We start from the raw sequence: 20,252 nt of genomic DNA, 5'->3' as shown, positions 1-20,252 counted from the left end.
TACAGCACGCTGGCTGTAAATCAGACAACCTGTGCTGTTACTTCCTGGTTTGTTTAGCTCAGTGGAGTTAAACTCAAGAGGCAACAATTGCCCAGAGCACCTGCCTTGCATAGACTGCTCATTGAGCTGCACTGGAAAATCTGTGATTGGACAGTCACAGAGAGTCTGGGCAGGGTTAAAAGGGGAGGGTTTGCAAGGGCTGCAGACAAGATATCTGCAGCAGTTGCAAGATATACCCCAATGAAAAGAATGCATATTTAAAACAGATGCATGTTTCCACTGGGAATATATCTACTAAACAGTAATTTTTATTTTGTATTTGATAAGTGAAGTGTCCCTCATAAGTATTTATATTAATACTATTAAAAAGCTCATATCTTAATTTCTTTCGTTACCCATGCACAGGTTTTCACTTGCTGTTTGGGATGTACAGATTTTCTCCTAATAACAGATTAAAAGTCACCAATATGCTGGTTTGTGTAAATAAAACTATCTGCTCTTTCCAATCTCAGTTTGTATGTCCAAAGCTGCTGCAATAAATCATTCTGGATGTTTCTCTCCCCTCTCTCTGCTGCTGCTCGCACGCAGAGCCTGTCACTCCTCCTTACGTCCCCTTCGCATGTATTGCTTTCACATAGGCTGAATTCAAGCATTAGAGACACCCAGGTAGGGGTTTCTTGGTAAAAGACATGCAGAGCACAGTCATTTTATATCTGTTGGCAAAGACTGAACTGAGAGGAGGGGGAAAGGGTTGCTTTTAGAAAAATATAAACATTTGCTAGCAATTCTGCTGGCACAATGTATAGATGAGAGTTGATTCTATAGCATTCAAAATTACATTTGTCACACATTACCATATTCTCGGTCTAGCTGTGCGAAATATAAAAGGCCTAGCTTTTTCATTATCCACTTAGGTAGCTTAATTAAATTACACTGCCTCTATTTGCCTCCTTACTGTAACATTGCATTTTCATAAGGGTCTATTCAGAACCAACCTACACTGTTATTAGCAATACTCAATTTGGACCATGTAACAGCACACATACTGCGATTAAGCAATAGCCTAAGACCAAACTTTTGCCGCACGCAGACTGATATACGCGATCGGCTCATGATACGAACATACACATCAGCTTCCATAACAGAGTAATTAGTCGGACACAGGTCGTTAATTGTTTTTCTTATGGACATGAATGTTGAAATGTCAGAATACTGTGGTCATGTGTTAGTTTTAAGCTTAGCCTGTGCATCCCTGCAAAGTTTATGTACGTTTATATGATCTGATCAATTCGCCTCTGCGCAGGCGACAATCTGCATCTATTCTTATATACCGATACTTACGCCTCTGCGTAGGCGACTGTTCGCTTTCATGAAAATCTGTTTGATGTAAGAATTCAAGACATGATAACAATAAACATATTTAAAACAAATTTTTGTCATGACAGGTACCCAAAAAAAAAACAATCAAGTTTAAATGTGATAAACTTTTAAAAATTGAGAAAAGAAAAGCTGATGGCAGTTGTCCTTTAAAATAACATCCCCCAGCACCAAAACCACTGTAGGGAGGAACTACTTGTTGTGGGTTTTTTTAAGTGTAAAAAAATAAGGTGTATTAGAAATATAAATAAAGCAAAGGGGAAATACAGGGACCAAAGGATTAAAAGGGGAGAAATGCAAAGTGACAGTGCCCTGCATGTACAAGCATGTATTCCTAACACTATAGTGCTCCCCTAACAACATAAGTGTCGTTGTCTTCCCCTCCCCCTGTGGCAAGATTTACTTATATCCCATGGCATGCCCGTCAATGTGGCTGAAATCATCAAGATTGATGATCTCAGCCAATCAAATGTTTCCCCACAAGGAAATATTGAGAGGGTAGTGGGCATGCTGCACTAATTATATGTTTTTAATGAGGCCATCTGATTGAATAGACAAGTTTAACTCAGCTAATGGGGCAGAACAGTCTTTATCGGTTAGGAAGTCAGCCACTAGAGGCATGTTAACCCTGGAATAAAAAAAACATTGCCGTTCCTGCAAAACTGCAATGCTTACCGTTGCGGGGTTAATAAGACAGGGGCATGGGACCCAGACCACTTCACTATGAATTAGTGGTCAGGTTGCCTACAAAGTCCATTTTCCCCTATTTTAAAATTTAATATCCTACTCATTTAATGAGGGCAAGGCTGTATTAAGCTACCTTGGCTCAACAAGCAGTAAATCCCATGCTGGCAAGAGGCCTTTAGGAACCCTTTTGCAATAACAAAAAAATAGTTTAAATCTTTACAAGTTGGTTGTCATGAAATAAATATTTAAACCCATAAATCCTGATAATATACTAACTTATCAAATAATTTGATGAATAGATCGTAACCCGATTCTGGTCTGTTTTCTCCTGACGTCCATATTAAAATACTAGGATCGCTATAGATGCCCCCCTCTCAGAGTATGAATGAGTTGTATGGATGTATTTACATGTACTGTATTGATTGTTTTGTACAAAGATTGTTAAACTGCATTTTATGTATTTGACTTCTGAATGATCATTTAAGTAAATTACTATATTACGTTATGTACACATTATACTTCATTTAAAAAAAACAAAAAACTCAATACATAAAATAAATATATATTTACAAGGTTAAGCCTGCAAATGGAAAGGATTTGTGTAGACCATGTGAAGATTGTATTATAACTTTACATTTGGTAGAAGATCAGGATTTTTTATAAGTAATATTCTGTGATGGATCAAGTAGGAATTACTGAATTATACACCCAAAATATAAGGGGAAAATTAATATCATGCTCGTAAGTGGTGGTGTCACAAATTCCTGGTTCAGGAATTCCTTCCAGAAATTTAAAAAAAAAAAAGTATTCATACAAGTCCCTTTTATTTCAATTTGTAAAGAATGGTCCTCATAACAGAGAACTAAAATTGCTGTCCAAGCCAGCAAAGTGTTAAGTCCACTTTGCTAGAAATGGTACTTCAAAACATGAGGCACACTTACCTTTTCTATAATAACACAGCTTGGGTGGGAAGGTGTCCTACAGGAAGACAAACTTATGGGAGAATAAACATGAACTCTCTATTTCAGCTGCAATCACTAAAAAAAATACTCCAAGTGAAACACACAGAAAAACATTTTTACATTTTTTATTATTATTAAGATAATGCAACGTGGCATGTATCCTGAATTTATAAATACATATTTACAACAGTCCACAAGAAGCAAATCCTAAATAGAAGTGTTTTTTTGTTTTTTTATGTATCAAATCCATTGCATTAGTGAATAAAATGAACTTTACGTTAAATTAAACCCATGATTAACAACGACCAGATTCTCGCTCCAGGAAAAATGAAGCTATGTGAAATTTTCAAAGCCCCCTAATGCAAAAGATGTACTAGATGTCTTCGTGACCATCCACACACTGTCCCTTGGGCACCGACCTGATGCTCACGAACAGCCTGATAATCTTTGTACAGTTCAGGAGATCCATCAAAGACTCAAACATAAAATAGGGAATGTTTCATCAGTGTATTATGTCAAGAAAGAAAAATGCTTGATGACCCTTCTGTTGACCAGCAGAAATCTAATCCATATTGAAGAGCAAAGTTTAGGATTCAGTTTGGTTTTCTTTTGCTAAAGTCTGAAACAGAAAGGGAATAGGATGCAGAGTTAAACAAAGCTACTCTAACTTAGGAAGTGTGGTACTGTAACAAGCCTATACAGTCTGGTCACTTAAAGGCATAGACACAATGCAACAAATGCTAACAGAACACACACAAAGAAACTAAAGTGTTCTAATTCTGATACTGAAATTACATGCTGTTGTATCCAAAACAGTTGACTTAAATTATGTCAACAGATGAACATTCAAACTGAATGGTTTTTCAGCATCTTTGGGATTGCCATGAAAGCGATCATTTAACTACACATAAAACTTGAACACTAATCTCTGCTGTGGGCTGCACACATCTTCGTGCACTACACACACAGCATCACAAAATGCTTTTAACGACACTGGTCCCTACTGATGCCACCATACTATCTCTATATAAAAGTAATATATTCATTTACGAGAACACAATGTAGAACTACATTTTCATGATCTATAATGAACAACAATAGCTACATGATAACTCAAACTTACTGCAGTACTTAAAATGACCAAAATAAGTAATGAACTATAATATTCTGCTGTGAATTACCTACAGAATCCTGATTGTAATATCGTTTAGGTAAGTTGCTGTCAGTTATATTCTGTATTAGAAGGCATTAAAGTCATGTTTTTATTGCAACATCCCATATACAGCCTAAGCAAATATATGTCTTGAAAATGATTTCACGGATAGCTTGTAAAGCAGCTTACCTGGAGTTTCAATTACTATTGTGTTATTATCACTATCATGTCATTAGCAGGCCAATAAAAGGATGGATATATTCACCTGTCTGAGGAACTGGGTGCCAAGGTAACTGGTGGCTATGCTGGTCAGGTTCTTTCTGCTTCCCACTTTACATTTAATGTATCCATAAAGGTTTGCCCCTTGTAGAACAACTCCCATAATAACCACAGCCTGCAGAGAGTACAAAATATAATCAGGTCAAGGCATAAAATGCACCATTAATCAGAGGTCTTGGTCACAAGTGGTAGTGAGATAAGCTACTTGCAAATATGTGGATTAAATGTTATATTTGTATCCAGCCTGTAGTGGACTCTGAGTGCATTCACAACAATACCAAGTGCACAATCTGTACATTAATAAGATACATCTCGTGAAGATGATTTTTGTAACTTATGTGACAAATTATTCAAATTATCTGCCTTCCCAGCTCATCATGACACAGTGTTAAATTACAGGAGATTGCAATAAAAGAAACCATCCTTTGGATGATGTGTCACATGGAAATCACAGAAAAAAAAACAAAAAAACAGAAGGTCTTTTGATTATCTAAATATACTGCGCTGGGAACACCAGCTCCAGGGAAAAGTTGCAAAGGGAACAAAGCAGACCACAGGGAAGTTGTCCACCTGTTCTTAAATAGTTTGATTACCATATATACTCGAGTATAAGCCGACCCGAATATAAGCCGAGGCCCCTAATTTTACCCCCAAAAACTGGGAAAACTTATTGACTCGAGTATAAGACTAGGGTGGGAAATGCAGCAGCTACTGGTAAATTTCGAAATAAAATTAGATCATAAAAAAATTACCGTATATTAATAGAATATTTATTTACAGTGTGTGTATATAATGAATGCAGTGTGTGCGTATGAGTGCAGTGCGTGTGTGATTGCAGTGCGTGCGAATGCAGTGCATGCGTGTGAATGCAGTGCAGTGCGTGCGTGTGTGTGAGTGCAGTGCGGTGTGTGTGAGTGCAGTGCGGTGTGTGTGAGTGCAGTGCGGTGTGTGTGAGTGCAGTGCGGTGTGTGTGAGTGCAGTGTGGTGTGTGTGAGTGCAGTGTGGTGTGTGTGAGTGCAGTGTGGTGTGTATGAGTGCAGGGTGTGTATGAGTGCAGGGTGTGTGTATGAGTGCAGGGTGTGTATGAGTGCAGTGTGTGTGTATGAGTGCAGTGTGTGTGTGTATGAGTGCAGTGTGTGTGTGTATGAGTGCAGTGTGTGTGTATGAGTGCAGTGTGAGTGTGTGTGTATGTGTTGGGGGGTGGGCATTTTGATTGTTATTTTATTATTTTAATCTTTTTTTTGTTATATTATTTATTTTATTAATTATTATTTTTATTTTTATTTTTTTGTTAGAGTGTTATTTTTTGTAATTATTATTTTTTTATTTTATTATTATAATATTTTTTTTTCGTCCCCCCTCCCTGCTTGATACATGGCAGGGAGGGGGGCTCTTACTCCCTGGTGGTCCAGTGGCAGTTCAGGGGGGGGGAGAGGGGGGCTGTCAGAGCTGTAACTTACCTCTCCTGCAGCTCCCTCCTCCTCCGCGCCGTCCGGTCAGCTCTTCTGTCAGCTCACACTGTAAATCTCGCGAGAGCCACTTACAGTGGGAGCTGACCGAGGTGCTGAACGGACGGCGCGGAGGAGGAGAGAGCTGACAGGAGCTGCAGGAGAGGTAAGTTACAGCTCTGACAGCCCCCAGTCTGTATTATGGCAAAGCAAATTGCCATAATACAGACTATTGACTCGAGTATAAGCCGAGTTGTTTTTTTTCAGCACAAAAAATTTGCTGAAAAACTCGGCTTATACTCGAGTATATACGGTACTTAATGTGGGAGGGTGACATATCACTTCTGGCACAATAAGCAATGCAGCGGGCTATACTAGTAATGGTGCAAGTTCTGTTTTTAAAAGTTGGCAAAATCTGTAAAAGGTTTTTTTGCCACAGAATATGTGTTCGTTAGAAAATTATTGGCAAGGTAAAGCAGAGACTACTTTATGTTAGGTACCTTCTTTCTAAAGGTTTTGTGAAAGAACTCCCCAGACACCCACACCTGGTATAATGTGTAAGTTTAGTTATATTGGGTGGGCTGCTTCTTATTTATTGTTTTTGCATATTTTAATGCATTATCTATATAACAGATCAAATAATGCAATTGTCTCCTCATCCTTACCTAACTGACCTCAGCAGAAGGTGTAGACTTTGTATAGAAGAAAAATGTAGGGTCAAAACTCTCAATAACTGAATACAGTACCTCAACACATCACCCGCAGTTGTAGGTTTTCAATATACTCTGGTTATTCAGGGAACCCACTTACCAGCCATTTGACTTTTAGAGCGAACAGAGTACTGAAGGCAAAGATCACCCAAATAATGGGACAAGTGATGAGCCCCAGCCAGAAGATTCGGGACTCTGCTTCCGATGTACTTTTTTTTCCAGGAGCTGCCTTTGGAAATTGTAAAATAAATAAATACAATTTAGAAATGCGTAGCTTTAAATACTTTCAGACACCAATGTCAAAAACCTATTGATGAATAAAGAAAACAATATAGCATATAAACACTTAGCTTGACAAAAAGGCAAACAATGTGTATAATGCCCAGGTGCAAACAAACCCCTTCACAACAGACAGCTCCCAAGTCACTGTTTTCACTAATTTACTTTCACATCAGAGGCAACAAGTGGAGACCTACCTACCTTCCTAGATTCATAGACCCAGTGACTATTCCCATCATCATCCACTTGGTTCCACCAGCGCAAGCCAACCATCAGCCTCCCTGTGATGTTCTGTGGAGGTAGAAGATACAAAATTACTCATAACGTCCAAATCTATTTCATATTCAGCGTTTCCATTGACAACTCACAAAAGGAGTTTAACTGCAACTTTACTGAAGTAAAGGAAAGTCTAATCCCAAACCAAAATAGCAGATTAAAATGACTCACCCCAGCTATTTTCCAACTTAACTCTATAGGCCAAGGTAAGAGACTAATGAGAGTCCCCAGCAACCCTTCACCTCTGTGCTTCATGGTCTTATGTGCATCAGCAGCATTGGGTTACTGATTAGCAGGGAGTGTCAGCTGACCGCTTTCAGCCTATCAAAAAACCCATTGCTGGTATGAATGGGTACGACTAGAAAGAAGTGTATAATCTCAAACTTGGGGTTTTTGGGTGGCCAGAATGCATTAGTTAGTGTTAAACTGTTTGAAAATTGTTTTAACACTGAATGGAGGGATAGTGCCAGTGTAAAGCACTGCGGAATATGTCAGTGCTATATAAAAGCTAATGCTTATAATTCAATATCAAATCTCTATATAAGCACATGATGCGTCCAAACTCTTTAAAAATAAATACAATTTTGGAAATCTGTCACCCAACTCCACACAGGCACCGTCCGGCACTCCAGATGTCGTGGACTACATCTCCCATAATGCTCTCACAGCCACAATGCAGGCAAAGAATCAAGGGGATGTAGTCCACAACATCTGGAATACCGAAGGTTGCCTATCACTGATTTAGGATATGGCACAGTCTGAATTTGTAAAAAGATAAATATATACAAAAAACATCCAGTTAGTTTCAAATGCATTTTTCCCTATTGAAATATGCATTTTATAGCAGTTTGAATGAAATTTTTATTGTTTTTTATTTAACCATTATTATTATATATATATATATATATATATATATATATATATAAATAAACACAAACTGGACTGATTTATGGATTACTTTAACCCCTTAAGGACACATGACGTGTGTGACACGTCATGATTCCCTTTTATTCCAGAAGTTTGGTCCTTAAGGGGTTAAAGAGGGGGAAAAAAGCAAAAATGTTTTAAAAATAATGAAATTGGGGACGGGGCCAAGCCAGCAAGCAGTGCAGTCGCATGAAAGCTGGGCTCCCGCTGTAAATACCGATCATCCACGAAAACTCGCTGAAATCGAGATAAATAATCAACCGGGACACGCCACCTGAATCCAGGAGGACCTGGTGATCAGCCTGATACGTTAAACGAGCAGGTCGGGAGCATAAGATGTCTAGCCGGGAAGACTGAGATAGGGAGAGACGGCCGCTCTCCCTGTCAACAAACCGGAGACGCGGCCCCACGGATACCCTGCTCCCCCCCCCCAGGACTGGTGGGGGTTATCCTGGTCCAACCCTGAGAGGACACACACAGGCTGAGACACTTAAGAGAGAAGCGGGAGAGCTGGGAGACAAGGCACAGCCCTGCAATATGCCTGCCGCCACGTGCGCTTGACACACAGAACTACCAGACCTCATGTCCAAATTAGATGACATACTAGCCACGTTCTGGAGGCAAATGGCAGCAAAGAAGCAACAAGCGGAGGTGCACAGACCGACCAAACACTCACCCAAGGTACTGCGGACACACTCCCATCACAGGCGCAAACTCCCTCACACTGATGGAGCCAGACACTGGCGCCGAAAACGATGAAGATCCTGGCGGACATGCATACCCAAACGACTGACCGTACCAAAAACAGTGTACCGCCAAGACAAAGACACTAACCTTAAACAACGCAGCGCACCAATCTGGCAAGCGGAGAAGACCCTCATGGAGCAACACCCAACCCAGCGATGGGACCGTGCAATGCCGAGGAAATACAGGCGGCGCACTCCGAGTCTACTCCACTCACCCCGCTCAGATATAAATCCACAAATGGACATACCACTGGGCACTCTATTGGCACAACTGTGGGACTCTGCAACACCCCAACAGGGCGGCGGCTGACACCCGGCAATGAGCGGACGAATAGACTCTGGCAAGCCCAAGGACGGGCACTGCCTTATTATTGTTTTTTTTATTCAGGCTCATAGTCTATATTATGCCTTAGTTAGCTCCCTTGTATTTAGCCAGGTTTTAAAGTGGAACGTAGGGGGCGGGGCTAAGCGGCCATGCTGAACGGTCGCACATGAAACAAGCTCCAGGCAAAAAAAGCTTGAAATCAGCTAAAATCAGGGCACTAACTCGGCAAAAGATGATTAATCGACCTGGAGAAGGAAGCCCTAAACTGCAGAGCCAAGCACCAAGCATCCCGACCAAATTCAGAGGCTCCTAACCGGGGATAGACCTGAGGCCTACCAGAGGCCTACTCGGACACAGCGAGGGAGGTGGCCGATCCCTAAGCTGACCGCAGCCACTCACCTGGAGGTCTCCCCGGCACACTCCCTCCCCCACCTGCCGGTGAGGGTTATCCCGGCAACCACAGCTTGAGATACACACATGAGCAAAATTACAGCGACGACTGCCCCACACAGCGAGAACTGACCCAGCAATCATGGCGGGCACCAAGAGCAACCCTCCGAACAGCGTCCCACTGCCCCCTCTGGAAGAAAGGCTGGATCGCCTGTTCGCCGCCTTTTGGGCTAAAGTATACCAACAGGGGGTCGCAGCAGTGGTGACTCCACCAGCAGCATGCAGAGAAGAGGCCGGGAAGAGACCCGCGGCCCCCGTCCGGGGTATCGGCAAAGCTAAATTGGCGGGAAGAAGGCGATGGACGACTCGAAGCACACTTCAACACCACAGAACCAGACAAACGGTGAGCCGCCCTACCCCCCCATCGGGGGCTACCCCTTAACAGCCCCACCACACTCCAGAAGATATGTGGAGAACCCACACAAGAGTCCGCGGATAAAATGGAACCAGGCCGTACACCCACCCACGAGACTGACCTGCACCACACGCTGATGATCAAAGCGGCTTCCAGTCAGACATGCTCACCGGCCACAACACCACTGCACAAACGGGGCATCGGCTGAAACGACCACACCACAGGAGAATCATCCCCACACTGCGAGTTGCAGACGGGGAGGAAGATATGTGCACAGGCCCCACATACTTGCAGGCTGGGACTCTTACCTGCAATAAACGATGATCTGCAGCCACCAAAACCAGCGACAACCTATGCCCCAACAGGACTGCCAAGTACCCCTACCGTCATTCCCAATGCTGGGCATAGGTTGACAGCAAGCACTCAGGCCTGACTCCCAGGGGCTCATACCCAAATCCTCTGCCACAACGGACGCTGTATTTGTCACCCTGCAGCCTCCTAAACAGAGACCCACCTAACCGGAGAACTCTACAAGATAAGCCTATGATGACTACAAGCCAATAAGCACTATGCGTTTATACCTACTATAAATATTTAGCAAAGTGATATGCCATTTATGACCATACCAGATTAGCCTGTCGTAATAGTACCTCACTTTCTCTTCCTTGGCTATACCATAGGTTTACTCCTATACCGTACCTCGAAGCAGACGCCGCACTTACATTAGTGACGGGGGATTGGGGGTGTCTGACATGTCCTGGTACAACCTGGGGTGGTATACTAAACAGTTGCCTAATACACCCAAGCCTGCACAGTATAATGGGGAATGTTCAATCCCAATCACATGCGTTACGCCGTTATTATTCCGGTTATATTTATGCTTACTCTGCAGCTATGTGCTTAAGTACGCCCTTAAATTGTGCCCTGCTCTCATGACACTCACTTAGTACACTTAGCATACTACTCGCCATACCTAACGTGTTTAGATTCCTACTCAACTTTGAATCGTTGATTATTGTCAAAAACAAACGTGTTTATAATTTTATAGAACTGACCTCACTTATTATTATAAATTGTGCAAAAGTTACCATGTACCCCATTGTAATTATTGTCGTTAAAGCGTAATTGGATTGCCGTTGGGGCACCACATACATGTTGTTATATCTATATGCACTACAAAAATAAAAAAAATTAAGTGGAACGTAGCAGGGGCGATTAACACACGCTGTGAGAGTGGCCTCACAGGATCCCGTGACCCTAACATGTGTACCCGATACGAGCCTTTAATGTACCCAACCCTCCGAGGCCCACCATAATAGCAACTCTCAGTAACTAGTCTCACTTGAACCTCCGAGCTTAAATGAAGGGCTTATCAACATATATGTTGTGGACGAAGTTTATTAGTAATGTATGATTTTACCATGTGATATTGTGTGTTATGTGCAATGATAAGTGCAGCTCAATCCTGCAAGCATCGACTCCCCTGCTCCTCCACCCATTGACAGGATCTCAACAGTTACACACCTAAGCTTTACAGTGTGATACCCAATGTTTCTAAACATAGCCTATACGTGTGTTCTCTCGGGTTATTTCTTACGTTCAACCTCTGTTTTCAAGCATGTTATTAGTTTAAAGGCAAAGCTTTAAATGTCAATCCATATAGAATGTCTTAAACAATCCTACTGTTTTCATGTTAAGCGACACTATATGCGTCTATTTATTTCTTTAAAAAATTGCAGTACTATCACATGCCAGCCTTATGCCTCTTGAGAAGTCTGTATTTACGGTCATGGCATGGCAAGCCTGTCTGTCAAACTTATGCACAACAAAAATAAAGAATTTAAAAAAATAAATAAATAATAATGAAATTGAATGTGACATGCAAGATTACAGTAAGGTAGAGCTTGCTACATTGTAGCACTGCATTTTACAGAGCAGAGCGCAATTTAAGGCACAAGCACTACCACCCATTATACAAAGGCCTCATTCTTTCACAAAGACAATTATACAACTGACATGTTACAGTCTAACTCACCTTCACTGCCCAGAAGTCACATGATAGGAGCAAGATGATAGTAACCATACACGCGATGAAGCTGCTGCTTATAAACTCGCAGAGCAGGTAAACCACTATAGCACTGACGCGAAAGAACAGGTGGAAGAATGAGGCAATGGGGTGTCTATGAAATAAAAACAGCAACATTTTAACAATAGATAGTAAACATTAAGGACAAATTAAATGTTCTAGTTATGCAGATACTGGTCCACACTTATAAAAGGCAAGGACTTAAAGGACACTGTAGGCTTCCAGACCACTTCAGCTCATTGAAGTGGTCTGGGTGCAAACTCCCATCACCCTTAAAGGGACTCTATAGTCACCATATAAAAGCAAGAAAGACAGGTCCCCAACCCATCCAATCACAGTGCTCTGTGTCATTTTACAAGCGTGGGAAAGTTCTTTGGAATTTTCCCACGCTTGTAAAATGACACAGAGCACTGTGATTGGATGGCTTGAAATCCATCCAATCACAGTGCTCTGTGTCATTTTACAAGCGTGGGAAAATTCCAAAGAACTTTCCCACGCTTGTAAAATGACAAAGAGCACTCTGATTGGTTTAAACCCACCAATCAGAGTGTTCTTAGCCTAATTGCAGGGCGGGGCAAGGCTTTATAAGCCTTCCCCACCCTGCGGAGCTCAGTCTGCGCGGAGCCCTCCATGGGTGAAGATGGATTATTTTTTTTGCGCTCGTTTTTTTTTTTTTTTTTTTTTATTGCGTCGGTTATTATGGATTTTTATTTGGCCTTTTTTGGGGCTGAAGAAAGAAGATTTTAGAAGAAAGAAAACATTGAATGGTAAGTTTTTTTTTAATCTCATTTTTTTTTTTTTTACAGGTTTTTAGTTAATGTTCCCCCCCTCATTATTTTTAGGGTGAGGGGGGTAGGTAGGGAGATAATTTTTTTTTTTGGGGGGGGGGGGGGGGGGGGGGAGGGTTAACTAGGGCCCCCCCGCCCTTTGTATTTAGGGCCCCCACCCACCGCTCAGGGGTGGGGGCCGGGGGGGACAATAGGTCCCCCCTTATTGATAATTTTAGGGCCCCCACCCGCCGCACAGGGGTGGGGGCCGGGGGGGGACAGTAGGTCCCCCCCCTTATTGATCATTTTAGGGCCCCCACCCACCGCTCAGGGGTGGGGGCCGGGGGGGGGACAATAGGTCCCCCCTTATTGATAATTTTAGGGCCCCCACCCGCCGCACAGGGGTGGGGGCCGGGGGGGGGGGACAGTAGGTCCCCCCCACCTTATTGATAATTTTAGGGCCCCCACCCACCGCTCAGGGGTGGGGGCCGGGGGGGACAATAGGTCCCCCCCTTATTGATAATTTTAGGGCCCCCACCCGCCGCACAGGGGTGGGGGCCGGGGCGGGGGACAGTAGGTCCCCCCCCTTATCGATCATTTTAGGGCCCCCACCCACCGCTCAGGGGTGGGGGCCGGGGGGGACAATAGGTCCCCCCCTTATTGATAATTTTAGGGCCCCCACCCGCCGCACAGCGGTGGGGGGGGAAGGAGAGTAGGTCTCCCTCCCCCCTTCAACCACTATTGTGGACAGTAAGCATCCCTGTGGGTTCGGGCTTCAGCTGTCAGCTGAAGCTGAAGCTGTCAGCTGAAGCCACGCCCACAGCAGTGCTGACAGGCTATCAGCACACAAAGCGCGTTCACAGTGCTTTGTGTGCTGATAGCCCGTCTGATGTATTCACCCAGAATGCATCGGACGAGAGGCCTTTTTAGGGCCTCTGAACTCGGAAGTTCCTCTGGTGGCCGTCTGATTGACTGCAACAAGAGGTGTTCCAAGCTTTCAATGAAAACACTGCATTTTCTCAGAAAATACAGTGCTTACAAGAAAAAGGCTCCGGGTAGCTGTAGCACTCACCTGAACAACCTCATTAAGCTGAAGTTGTTCAGGTGACTATAGTGTCCCTTTAACCCTGAGCATGTAATTATTGCAGTTTTTATAAAGTCCTACTCTAGTGGCCGTCACCCAAAACCCTATAGGAAAGCATTATACAATACATGAACCGGCACCGACGAACATCAGCGCTGGAACCAGGTAAGTGATGAAGGGCTTTTTAAACTGCGAGTGAGGGGGCTATAGTGCTTGGACAACTACTTTGATTATCTAGGACTATAGTTTCTCTTTAAAGTTATGTAAGGGAACTAACTATACACCCTGTGCACTTTGTTGTTACATCAGATTTTTAAAACTGTAGCAGGGTTTTTTTTCCCCTCTTTCTGATAATGTGTTGGCAACTGAATGCAGAAAATCTTTAAGACTTCAACATCTGGTGATAGCATGGACCATTTTTTTGCCTTGTATAAGATATACCACCATTTAGAGAATATCAACGTGTAAGTAAGTAATGAGCAGTTCCAACTGCAGAGAGAGATGCTGGAAGTACAATGTAACTCTACTATATAAGCCAGGCCCCCTGATAACCCTCTGTAAAAAACAAAAACACTAAACAAAAAATAAAAAAAATTGTTTTGTGTTTTTGGATCATTAGAGAAATAATTTCAGCTTGGGCAAACTGATCTGGGACCAATTTTTTGTCAGTTGTGTTGCAGTGATAATGTAATATTTCAGGAACCTTGAGAACTAAATACTTCATTGTGGTGTCCAAAAGTTTTTTTGGGGGGGTAAGGAGGGGGGGGGGGGGTCAAGTAATCTTATAAACACAGAAAATAACTAATCCTTCTGCCATTTTCCATCATCAATTTCCATCCAAGCTAAATAACTTCTCTATTGATCCAAAAACATAAAATCATAAATAAAAATTTCTGGACAATGCTTTACAAATGTATATCGGGGGCTGGAATTATTAGGTCAACAGTGAGCAACAAGGTTCCTGCTAATGCAATAGTGCAACTTTCGGATCAAAGCAAATGATGAGAAGCAAATTCAGACATCTAAAATTTATGTTACTGAGAATCTAAACATATCATGAATACCTTATTTTCTTCTTTTTATTAATCCTTGATCCTTCTTCATCTGCATCAAACAGAGAAACATCCTCCGTCTCATCATTGCTGTCCTACAAAAATAAATATATAGTGTGCATTTTAAACGCCTCCTTGTCACCAAAGCTATATACTAATATCACACAGCAGATAATCAGCGAGACTCAGTGAAAACAAATATTACAGTAAGGTGTAAGTACATGTAGTCTAACACTACAGTGTTAACCTACTTATTTAGATTATTGCCCCTAGGTGCAGAAAAAAAAAAAGTTTTACCTACCTTTTTTTCTAAGCTGGCTGAGAGCATCACTACTGATGATCTCAGCCAATTCACTGCTTCTCCAGGCACTAAGGGCTAGTGTGCATGCATAGCAATGTGTATCAATGCATCTCTTTGGGGAGCATTCATCGTCTCCATGCAGAGCCAGGGGACACTGAACATAGACACTGAACATGTAATCTTTGCAGGGCCTCTTCCACTAACTCATGGAAAAGGCAGTGTTAACACTACTAAGGCTGCAGTGAATTTCTATTTGTCATAGAACCACTACAGTCAGTTGTACTAGTTGCGGTGCCTACGCTATCCCTTTAAGAGCACAGTAAATGTAAAACCTAAACATCTAAAGTATGTATTGAAAAAGCATACTGCAGGTGTAGGATATTATGGTATTTGGATAATTTGCATATGACTAGGATGCTCAAAAGTCTAATCCAGACATGGACCACATTTCAAATAAGGGCAAAACCCGTGATTAGGGTTTTTTCTATATCGTGTGTGCAGAGGGGACTTGCCAGGACTTGGGGTCTACACTGCCCTTTTGGGCAGGATCAGTCTGATGTGCAGATATGTTAGGTTTCTTCTGTAATGGCAAAAGTGAGCTAAAACTTGAGTTGTGACGAATACAAAGTTACTTCTGTTATATGCTACAGAGTTCGATACAATCCCCCAAGCTTTCGTCCGTCCTCTTTTGTAATTCTTTGGGTTAATTTACTGAATTGTAGTGGATTTAGAAGCAAACTGCAAAACCAGCTAATTTGTAATCTCCAAATAACCTGTAGTCAAATCTTGATATTATTGGTATTTGTATTATTTTTTTAACCTACATTTTGCCAGTAAGATTTTAACGTTTTAAGTGTTACACCCTATTAGAGATGTTTTCTACATTTGCTATTTTGGCCCACAAATTGTAAATCACTGGTAAATGCCCAACAATTTACATTTTTTTATTATTATTCACATCTCTCTTTAACAGTGGGCCCTGAGAGATTGTACTGTAGAGAAGCACTAAACCTACTGTTGGTCCTGCACAATGCCCTTTGTAATAGAATTACTGAGTAAAGGCATAATCTGTGCCACAGCAGTTGGAGCACTAACTTTTTGATTACACTTTACACAATGCCGAGCCAGCCATGGAGCATGCACCTGACAGGTTAATGTTTACCATTCACAGCTGCTCTGTATATACACTGACACCAGTTTGACACAGAGGGTCCCTATCTGTATATTTAATACCATTAGACCCAGAATATTAAATCAGGCTCCCCATTACCCAGCCCAGTAATGGCAGCAGCTCAGTATAATCACACAGCAATGGGGGCCCTCATGTACATTTATGGTGATATAGTAAACAAATATCAGGGATTTCCCATAGATTCCTGTGTTGCGGTCACTCTGTACTGCATTCTGCCTATAATAGCTAGAGCTGAGTGTTTATAACTCCCCCATTACTGGCACTGTAACCCCCCAGCATGGAGTATTATTACTGCAGTATTAATCCCCCCCATTACCCAGCCAGGTTGGCACTATGTCATCCGCCCATCCGTCCCCCCCAGCATGGAGTATTATTACTGCAGTATTAATCCCCCCATTACCCAGTCAGGCTGGCACTGTAACCCCCCAGCATGGAGTATTAATCTCCCCATTACCCAGCCAGGCTGGCACTGTAACCCCCCAGCATGGAGTATTACCCAGCCAGGCTGGCACTGTCGTCGTCACGCCTCCCCCCTCCCCCCCAGCATGGAGTATTATTACTGCAGTATTAATCCCCTCATTACCCAGCCAGGCTGGCACTGTGCCCCTCCCCCCAGCATGGAGTATTATTACTTTGCCCCCCCCCCCCAGCATGGAGTATTATTACTGTGACCCCCCCCCCCCCAGCATGGAGTATTATTACTGTGACCCCCCTCCAGCATGGAGTATTATTACTGTGACCCCCCCCCCCAGCATGGAGTATTATTACTGTGCCCCCCCCCACCAGCATGGAGTATTATTACTGTGCCCCCCCCCCACCAGCATGGAGTATTATTACTGTGACCCCCCAGCATGGAGTATTATTACTGTGACCCCCCCCCAGCATGTTGTATTATTACTGTGACCCCCCCCAGCATGTTGTATTATTACTGTGACCCCCCCCCCAGCATGAAGTATTATTACTGTGCCCCCCCCCCAGCATGAAGTATTATTACTGTGACCCCCCCCCCCCCACCCAGCATGGAGTATTATTACTGTGACCCCCCCCCAGCATGGAGTATTATTACTGTGACCCCCCCAGCATGGAGTATTATTACTGTGCCCCCCCCCCCCCAGCATGTTGTATTATTACTGTGCCCCCCCCCAGCATGTTGTATTATTACTGTGCCCCCCCCCCAGCATGAAGTATTATTACTGTGCCCACCCCCCCACCCAGCATGGAGTATTATTACTGTGACCCCCCTCCAGCATGTTGTATTATTACTGTGACCCCCCCCCCAGCATGGAGTATTATTACTGTGCCCCCCCCAGCATGGAGTATTATTACTGTGCCCCCCCCCCCCACCAGCATGGAGTATTATTACTGTGACCCCCCCCCCCAGCATGGAGTATTATTACTGTGACCCCCCCAGCATGTTGTATTATTACTGTGACCCCCCCAGCATGTTGTATTATTACTGTGCGCCCCCCCCAGCATGAAGTATTATTACTGTGACCCCCCCCCCACCCAGCATGGAGTATTATTACTGTGACCCCCCCCCCCCCAGCATGGAGTATTATTACTGTGCCCCCCCAGCATGGAGTATTATTACTGTGCCCCCCCCAGCATGGAGTATTATTACTGTGCCCCCCCCCCCAGCATGGAGTATTATTACTGTGCCCCCCCCCCCAGCATGGAGTATTATTACTGTGCCCCCCCCCCAGCATGGAGTATTATTACTGTGACCCCCCCAGCATGGAGTATTATTACTGTGACCCCTCCCAGCATGGAGTATTATTACTGTGACCCCTCCCAGCATGGAGTATTATTACTGTGACCCCCCCCCCCCAGCATGGAGTATTATTACTGTGACCCCCCCCCAGCATGGAGTATTATTACTGTGACCCCCCCAGCATGTAGTATTATTACTGTGGCCCCCCAGCATGGAGTATTATTACTGTGACCCCCCAGCATGGAGTATTATTACTGTGACCCCCCAGCATGGAGTATTATTACTGTGCCCCCCCCCAGCATGGAGTATTATTACTGTGGCCCCCCAGCATGGAGTATTATTACTGTGCCCCCCCCAGCATGGAGTATTATTACTGTGCCGCCGCCCCCCCCCCCCCAGCATGGAGTATTATTACTGTGCCGCCCCCCCCCCCCCAGCATGGAGTATTATTACTGTGCCGCCCCCAGCATGGAGTATTATTACTGTGCCGCCCCCAGCATGGAGTATTATTACTGTGCCGCCCCCAGCATGGAGTATTATTACTGTGCCCCCCCCCAGCATGGAGTATTACTACTGTGACCCCCCCAGCATGGAGTATCATTACTGTGCCCCCCCCCCCCCCCAGCATGGAGTATTATTACTGTGCCCCCCCAATATAGAGTATTATTACTGTGCCCCCCAGCATGGAGTATTATTACTGTGCCCCCCCAGCATGGAGTATTATTACTGTGCCCCCCCAGCATGGAGTATTATTACTGTGCCCCCCCAGCATGGAGTATTATTACTGTGCCCCCCCAGCATGGAGTATTATTACTGTGCCCCCCCCCAGCATGGAGTATTATTACTGTGCCCCCCCCAGCATGGAGTATTATTACTGTGCCCCCCCCCAGCATGGAGTATTATTACTGTGCCCCCCCCCAGCATGGAGTATTATTACTGTGCCCCCCCCCCAGCATGGAGTATTATTACTGTGCCCCCCCCCCAGTATGGAGTATTATTACTGTGCCCCCCCCATTATGGAGTATTATTACTGTGCCCCCCCCCCAGCATGGAGTATTATTACTGTGCCCCCCCAGCATAGAGTAGTATTACTGTGCCCCACCCCCAGCATGGAGTATTATTACTGTGCCCCCCAGTATGGAGTATTATTACTGTGCCCCCCAGTATGGAGTATTATTACTGTGCCCCCCAGTATGGAGCATTATTACTGTGCCCCCCAGTATGGAGCATTATTACTGTGCCCCCCCAGCATGGAGTATTATTACTGTGCCCCCCCCAGCATGGAGTATTATTACTGTGCCCCCCCCCCAGTATGGAGTATTATTACTGTGCCCCCCCCCCCAGTATGGAGTATTATTACTGTGCCCCACCCCCCCCCCAGCATGGAGTATTATTACTGTGCCCCCCCAGCATAGAGTAGTATTACTGTGCCCCACCCCCAGTATGGAGTATTATTACTGTGCCCCCCAGTATGGATTATTATTACTGTGCCCCCAGTATGGAGTATTATTACTGTGCCCCCCAGCATGGAGTATTATTACTGTGCCCCCCCCCCCCAGCATGGAGTATTATTACTGTGCCCCCCCCCCCCCCCCCAGCATGGAGTATTATTACCGTTCCCCCCCCCCCCCCCAGCATGGAGTATTATTACTGTGCCCCACAGCATGGAGTATTATTACTGTGCCCCCCAGCATGGAGTATTATTACTGTGGCCCCCAGACGCTCACCTGCCGCATCATATCAGCGCTCACCACACAGCACTGAAACTCACTTCCGGGACACGCAGCCACTTCCGGGATCCGGGAACAGGGAGGCTACGCCCAGCGCACGCGCAGCAGGAGAAAATGGGCGGGAAATGACGGCGAGCCAGCGGGGAGAAAAGGGCTGGCAGTTGGAGCACGTGCTCCCTGTCACATGGAGGAGGGGGAGGACAAGGCAAACAGTGGGAAAGGATAGATCTTAAAGGGGACCACTCACCATGATTATTTTTATTTATTAATATTATGCAGCTATGTTTACCAAATATGTGTATTTGTGAAGTGTGTAAAAAATAAAAATTAAATGTGGAAATGTGCTGTGTTTACT

The 20,252-nt window shown here is 44.1% G+C and overlaps 2 protein-coding genes across 2 annotated transcripts in view; both read right to left on the bottom strand.

Moving 5' to 3' along the window:
* The window catches only part of PMP22 (peripheral myelin protein 22), a 423,464-nt gene that overhangs the window by 226,943 nt on the left and 176,269 nt on the right, over positions 1-20,252 (bottom strand). The window lies entirely within an intron of this gene.
* On the bottom strand, positions 3,141-20,006 carry LOC134610411 (Golgi apparatus membrane protein TVP23 homolog B-like). The gene is made up of 7 exons (XM_063453365.1): positions 19,895-20,006; positions 14,976-15,058; positions 12,010-12,154; positions 7,097-7,186; positions 6,717-6,845; positions 4,445-4,573; positions 3,141-3,645 (listed from the first exon to the last, which is right to left on the bottom strand). Exons 1-7 carry the CDS (start codon positions 19,904-19,906, stop codon positions 3,613-3,615), a joined length of 621 nt encoding a protein of 206 aa, XP_063309435.1. The 5' UTR covers positions 19,907-20,006; the 3' UTR covers positions 3,141-3,612.

The sequence above is a fragment of the Pelobates fuscus genome, chromosome 5 (assembly GCF_036172605.1).
Source record: "Pelobates fuscus isolate aPelFus1 chromosome 5, aPelFus1.pri, whole genome shotgun sequence".
In the NCBI taxonomy this organism is placed as follows: domain Eukaryota; kingdom Metazoa; phylum Chordata; class Amphibia; order Anura; family Pelobatidae; genus Pelobates; species Pelobates fuscus.
This window is presented reverse-complemented; position numbering and strand designations above follow the sequence as displayed.

What these genes read in the sequence shown, in the direction of transcription:
- LOC134610411 (XM_063453365.1), bottom strand. An exon ending in GGGTCTATGAATCTAGGAAG is followed by an intron (nt 6,846 to 7,096) that starts GTAGGTAGGTCT and finishes CAATTTCCAAAG; the next exon opens with GCAGCTCCTGGAAAAAAAAG. An exon ending in CTCTAAAAGTCAAATGGCTG is followed by an intron (nt 4,574 to 6,716) that starts GTAAGTGGGTTC and finishes TACTCTCTGCAG; the next exon opens with GCTGTGGTTATTATGGGAGT.